The sequence below is a fragment of the Pteropus vampyrus genome, unplaced genomic scaffold (genome assembly GCF_000151845.1).
Source record: "Pteropus vampyrus isolate Shadow unplaced genomic scaffold, Pvam_2.0 Scaffold224, whole genome shotgun sequence".
Lineage (NCBI taxonomy): Eukaryota > Metazoa > Chordata > Mammalia > Chiroptera > Pteropodidae > Pteropus > Pteropus vampyrus.
Window position 1 is genome coordinate 531,869 of NW_011889005.1, and position 6,847 is coordinate 538,715.

General features: G+C 55.2%; 1 protein-coding gene across 1 annotated transcript in view; it reads left to right on the forward strand.

The window, feature by feature from the left end:
* FAM135B (family with sequence similarity 135 member B) overlaps window positions 1-6,847 on the forward strand; it is a 119,279-nt gene that overhangs the window by 86,519 nt on the left and 25,913 nt on the right. Inside the window, 2 exon segments of the mRNA XM_011373399.1 lie at window positions 3,642-3,795; window positions 5,790-5,839. Of these exon segments, the coding sequence (XP_011371701.1) occupies window positions 3,642-3,795; window positions 5,790-5,839 (204 nt within the window).

Sequence of the window (6,847 nt, forward strand, 5' to 3'; positions counted from 1 at the left end):
AACTGGCCTCTTGGGGATAGAAGTGCTAATCGCGTGACCCTCCGCACGCTGCACAATCAGTCCGGTTTATCTGATGGCCATTCCACGGACACCTGCTGTTCCCCTCGCCCCGGTTCTTACTGTCTTGCTCGCCGTCGACCAGACTCGGATGCTGATGCATTCAGTCGTGCCCCGTGGGGTGGGAGACCCAAGTTGTGCTGTCCTGGAATTCTCTCGGTAGTTGTGGGGCTGAAGGCAGGTCCCCGATTCACTACAGCCCTTCACCTCCTCTGCCTGTCCCTTCAGCCTCCCCACGACAGGTGGCCCGCCCGACCCTGGGACAGTGGCTGGGAGTAGAGGACGAACAATATTCCATCCTGATTTCTAGGATGGGAGAGAGGGCGTAAAGTGAGCTCACAGCGGGAGAGACGCACAAAACCATTTCCTTTACGGCCGAAGCCACATCCGCCGCTCTGTGGCCACTCAGCGGTCACTTAGAGGGTCGGCCATGCTGGACTGGCACGTAGGCGGACGGCAGCCAGCACAGCACGTAGAGTGGAGCGGAGCCCAGGTGGGAATGTGACAGGGACTGTCACTACTTCTGTCACCCCCCACCCACCGTGGATCCAAGCCTGAATCCTGTCGCTCCCTTGTTCTGCTCAAGTAAACTCTGGGGTGTCAGAGCACAGGAGAGCCAGCTTTGAGTCAAGTCGTGTCAATATGAAATCATTTGTGGTTTCTGTATTTTGACTGTTTCGGGTAAGAAATCTTTACAGTGTAACTCACAGCTGGTCACCACAATCCGGTGTGTTGGGGCACACCATTTGGGAGCTGCTGACTAAGACAGCAGCAGTTTGTTGCTGACAAAGAAGATAATTAAAAAGTCAGAAAGTTCAGATAGTTTTTCTGAATCACAGCTAGTTGTAACGGCCAAGGCTACAGTGCGTGGCTTCCAGCGCCAGACCTTGTCTGAACTGTCAGCCCACCACCTGATTGCCATGGGACCCGCAAAGAAGTTATTTTACACTCTGGGGTTTGGTTTCTTCATCTATAAAACAGGGAGAAATAATGTATTTATTTCCTAGGGTTGGCATGAGAATTAAATGATTATTACACGTAAAGCATTTAAACGATGCTTGACATTATTAATGCGGTCAAGTAATACATGTTAGCTGTTTATTATGCAGTTGTGATTATTATTATGATCATATTCTAATTAGTAAAAATGGGATAATAATGCAAAACTCACTGCATTACCAAGAGAAGCAACCCGGAGACCAAAATACGCACAGCAGGCATGTAAGGAGCAGGAGCTGCGATTAATAGAGCTCTAGATTTTGAGGTCTGATAGAGCTTGCATTCCTTTTTGCAATAAATGTCCAGAATATTGAAAACCAATTCCATTTGTGCATTCTCCCAAAATTGTAACGTAAGAGATGGACCGATATTTCTATATGAAAATGCATGTCGCTTTTATGGGCGTGCTGGCATTAAAGGGACGGTTGCTGGTGTTTACCACGTGCCAGAGAAAAACTGGATTGTGCATGCATTTCACGTAAAGTATAAATAAGTGCATTTATATAGGCAATCAGTATCTATGGCGTGATTATTGTGGTAATCTAGCAAATCCCATGCTGATCCGAAAGTTGTGTAAAACCCCCACAGTTCTAAAGTAGGGGCGAGTAGGTAAGTTGGACCCTTAATCCAGGCCCATAGTCATCAAGTCCATGCTGTCTTGATGTCATTGAGACCGTAGGGGATGCTGCAGTTCCTTCCTTCCTTCCTGCCTGCCTGCCTGCCTGTCTGCCTTCCAAGAGACAGAGATATATACAGAAATAATTGTGGTCTAATGAGGTAGGTGCCGGGGAGCAGAGAAGAAGAAGTAGTTGGAGAAGCTGCACAGAGATGGCATTTGACCTGGACATGGTGGTGGTCTTCGGGCCGCAAGGGGACAGGCTCTTAAAAGGAGAAAAGCTCTAGAGTTCTGGAGTGACACAAGAGCCTGGTAATGATGAGCAGATGAGCCTGGTAATGGGGTCAGGGCTTAAGGCTGTGAATGCCATGCTAAGAAATTTGAACTTGATCTTGTAGACAGTGGGTAACGCTAACCAACTTGTTGAATGTCTCAGGTTCAAATCAGAAGGGACCTCAGAACACAAAGCCAGATTTCATTTAAGGCCCAGGGGAACGATGGGAGCTGCCGAGGCTTCTTCCGGTGGATTCCGTGGTTCCCAGAGCCCATCTTCAGGCCTGAAGCCGTCATCCCACACACTTCTGGGGATGTTGGTGGCCCACAGCCATCAGCCAGGTCATACCTGCGCCTGGGGCGACCCGTACCCAGTGATGGTGAATGCGTGGGTACGCTGACCTGGCTCCATCTCCAGCACAGACAGCGCTGCGGGTCCAGAGTTCTCGGAGGGTTGGCCGGGTCTCTTGTGCTGGCATCGTAGTGCGAGGCAGCCTCTCCCTCGGCCCGTGCTGCTGCCCTGCAGTGTCGCCTCCGAGAGTCCCCCCGGGACCTCCATGCAGGCATAGTTCTGTCTCGAAGTCTCTTTGCTAGAGAACTGACCTAAGACCGTCTCAGAGGTAGGTGGCAGCAGACCTGAGCCTTCCATCTGTGCTTCCTGACGTGGAGCGCCTCGTATCCCACACAAGCCAATCATCACGACGGTACGATCGGAGTGAGTATCATTACGCTCCTTGCCGTCTGCCCGCATCGCGCCGTGAGGGGCGCAGATGAAGGACAAATGACGTAGCCCTGTCCAGCCCGCACTGGACCCATCATCAGCGACCGCAGTCAGCTCACAGAAGCCAGGGGTGGAGCTCCACCGCTCCCCACCTGCCGTTTCTCCCAGCGGGACAGGCGAGGCGCTCGGCATCTCGGACGACCATTTGCCGCCTCCCCTCGTGGCCACGAGAGCCGCGGGTGGATGGGCAGGTCCTAGGTGCATGGGATTCTGCAGCTCGGTACCTCCCCGTTCTGCTGCCCGAGCCTGTCCCGTGGGCTGCCCTTCTCTGTCCTTAAGACGCACGCCCTCTCCTTCGCCGCCAGGACAGCGAGGGCGTCAGAACTGTCCTCTTCCTCCTCCTTCGTCATGTCGTGGACTTAGGCATCTTTTCCTTGTCGGACAAACCTCATCTGTGTCCTTCTGCCGGTTTAGTGTGCCCCGCAGCGGCACAGGGGACGATGGACCGCGCCTCCGACGTGGCGCGCTCACACGCAGAGCCTCTCCCGGCATGCGCGGCTGTGGGGACCGTTGCACCCCACTTCTCCGTCACTTAAACAGAGCGCCTTTCTCCTTTCCGGCAGCACGTACGACACGCCCGCCGACCGCGGGGGTGTCGCCACATGGCTATCCCGCCGTGCCAAGGAGCCCACCTCTGTCGGTCTCCATGGCCTCTTCTCACAGGGCCAGGGGAAAGAGGCCCTAAGCGGGTGCCACTCCGCTGCCACGAACCCGCGAGGTCAGCGCCATCATCGCCCTCGTCATCGTCAGCTCTTATTCCCATTATCGCCGTTGTAATTTGAACGTGATAAGACAGAGCTTGGCAGAGAGGAGGAGACTCAGCCTCCCTCCCCGGGGTGCTGAGCCGCCTCCCGCGCTGTGTCGGGGCCAGGCCGTGCGTGTGACGGCTCCACCGTGGTCTCTGTTCTCCGGCAGGGGAGCTTCTACGCGTCCTCGGAGAGCTGCATGCAGCACGCTTACAAGTGGCACCGAGAGCTGTGCTTCCTGCTCTTACACGCCCACCGGGGACTGCGCGCCTACTTCCTGGTCATCATGCGGGACGTCCCGGAGCTGCCGCACGTGGAGCTGGGTAAGGGGCCGGGCGCAGGGCGAACGCTCATCCCAGCGGCCGACCTGCCTCTCTCGGACCGGGGTGCGAGCAGGCAGCAGACGTCTGTGTCAGAGTAACAAGCCCTGTTTGCGGCCAGCTTTTCTGTAGCCTGCTCCACTCCGGCAGAGGATGCTAGCGGGATGAGCAAATGCGGGAGGGGAAGACACAGGAACCCAAGGAACACTCACCCACTCATTCGTTCGTCCCCCAAGCATGTATTGAACACCTACTGCATGCCTGGCACTACTGGTACATGGCGTTAAGTCGCGTTCAAGGGAAAGTGCTCGTCTTAACCTTAATGAAGCTTTAGTTACAGGATCGTAACTTACGAGAGTGTAAAACAGTCCTGAGAAAGAAATACGCATATGCTTTAAATCCGGGTGGTTGTAGAAACCTCTTAGTAGCCAGAACATTCGGGTTCGGGGGTGAACTGTTTCTTGCACGTCATCCCATGTCGTGGAGACCACAGGACCTGCACCACTCTCAGGTGGCAGAGGGTGGGGCCTGAAGCTCAGACATGGGAAGCGACTGCTCAGGGCCACACAGCAGAGCCGTGGCAGGAGCGCGCAGGCCCTGCAGTGGCTCCCCCCTTATTTCATGCCACACTCATTTACAGCAGGTGCCGCACGGAGATTCTGCTCAAAGTCCTCTAAGGGGACCCCTTTGCCCCTAGGACAGAGGCCGGGTCCTCCGCCTGTGTTCAGGGCTAACAGCAGAAACCTGCCGGGCGCCTCGGCTTCTCTCCCTGTCCCCCTGGACTGCACCTGCTGAGGTCACCTGGGTGCGGGCGGAGTCCGTGACCTTGTACGTTGCCCATTATTGCACCGAACACATCCTACGACAGCGATTCATTCGCGTGTTTCTCATCCCCACTCGACTTGGGTCTTTGAGAGCAGAGGTCCCCTGAGGCCCCTCGTACACAGTGCCCGGCGTGCAGGGTGAAGGGCTGCGAACAGCACTCTTGGCAGTGGACTGAGTTCCGGTGCCACCTTGCCAGCTGGCTCTATCAATCAGCTCTAACATCGTAGACAGGGCAGGTGCTACTCTTTGGATCGTGCAGTTCGTGGAGTTGATCTTTTTATATTCAGTGCCACTCGCGCAGCGGAGACATGCCCGGAATCAGCCGGTTCGCGTGGCTCAGAGGGATGGTGGCGACGGTGCAGTAGCTCTCGCTTTTTATCAAAAGAACTGAGTTGTTGTGGTTCATTCATTCACAACCGTATTTTTACTGAGCACCTACCGTGTGCCAGACACCAAAGACACGGCCGTGATGAGTGTGACAAAAGTCCATTACGCCTGATGGGGTTCACGGGCCTGAGGACAGCCGCAGGGTGCACAGGCGTGTGCTCACGCTTACCTGGGCAGCAAGGTGTTTGTCAGAGCCCGTGCCTCAGCCCAGTGTAACCCGCTGACCGTGGCACCGTGGAGCCAGGGCGGGGTTCAAACATAGGCAGAACCGTGAGCACAGAATCACCAGTGGGCCCCTGCCCGTGAGACAGCAGGATCACAGGGTCTGCGGTCAGTGGCGTGGGGTGACGTGATGATCATTAATCAATGTCAGAGCCGCCGGAGCTGGCAGGCCACTCAGCTCTGCCACTCCACTTCCCTGGGCTTCTGATCATTCGTTGGTGCGTTGGAGATACAGGTCCCTGCCCCACACGTGTCACACGTGCATGCCTGTATCCGCAGAAGCACAAAAGGATGTGGAATCACTCTGAGCTGCACCAGGTCCTTGTCGACCTTCTCGGAGTGTCCTCACGGGGCTGTCACAGGGCTCCAGGTTCATCCTCTTTACAAACACGACCCCCTTTAGAAAGTACAAGAGATAGGAGAAGGGTCCTTGGGCGTTGGGTTTATTTCCGTGGCCTTGATCCAACTTGACACCTATGCTGCTTTCGTGCACTTGGCAACTGCTGCATTTCAGCGCATGTCTGTTTTATTGCATGTTGTGTTATTTTTTTTTTTCCCCCTAGAGTCCCTCGCTGTTGAAGAAACACTGTCTCAGCTGTGCTCGGAGCTACAGGTAATTGGAGAGCTGACACCTCGCGTCTGAATGGCAGCAGTTACACAGGGCACAGCAGTTACACAGGGCAGACATGGTCGCTGGCTTGATACAGGAATCAGAGATGAAAGAGAACTTGTAAACTTACTCTGGTTTGAAGAGATAATCTTATATCCCGTTACCCTAAATCATTAAGTGTCTATTAGACACCTATCGTGTCTGTGCTAGATATTTTGGAACAACTGACCAGGTTAACAGGTCTCTGTGTCCTGGAGCTCACAGCACATTTATTTATTTGTCCAGTACTCATCTGTTTAACAAACTTTGACTACCGACTCTGTGCTTCTCACGGAGGATGATAAAGACCTTGCACCTTGCTCAGGTGACAGACGTGGCAGGAGACAGGCTTCAACAATAGTGTTGGTGATGAAAACAGTAGTGAGCGTTTCCCAAAATCTCATCAAGCACATATTAAGAATATGTGCTTAACAAGTCAATACTGGGCAAATGCACGTTTTCGTCACTTACCGTCACTGGAGCACGTTCACGCCCCGTCGTGCTGGCCGGTCTCCTAGGGGTGCAGAGGCCATGAGGAGGGTGAAATGAGCTCCCCCGTGCACAGAGCCTGGCGCACGGTATCACCACCTCCCCGTCCTGATGGTCCTCGCGTGCTGCAGGCGTTGGCGCTGTGGGCGCACATACCTCCGTGGTCGTGGGGCCCCAGGAGGTTGTCGGTAACTCCGTCTGTGAGGAGTGGACCCCGGGAGGAGGCTGCACTGGAGCCAAGCCCGGAGGGCGTGACGGGGCCTCGTCCTTTGTGCCAGGGCAGCCCAGGCCATGGAGGCTGGAGGCAGAGGCCGCGGTGCAAGGCTATGCGTGTGGATCAGTGAGCGGGGCTCCTGGAGACGAGGCAGCAGGGTGACCGAGCCTCTGGGGGGCCCCAGCTAACAGTGAAAGGGGCCTGTGTGCTCCCCAAGTACACAACTTGGACTAACCCCCAGGTCACAGGGAGCCGTGAAGAAGGAGGGC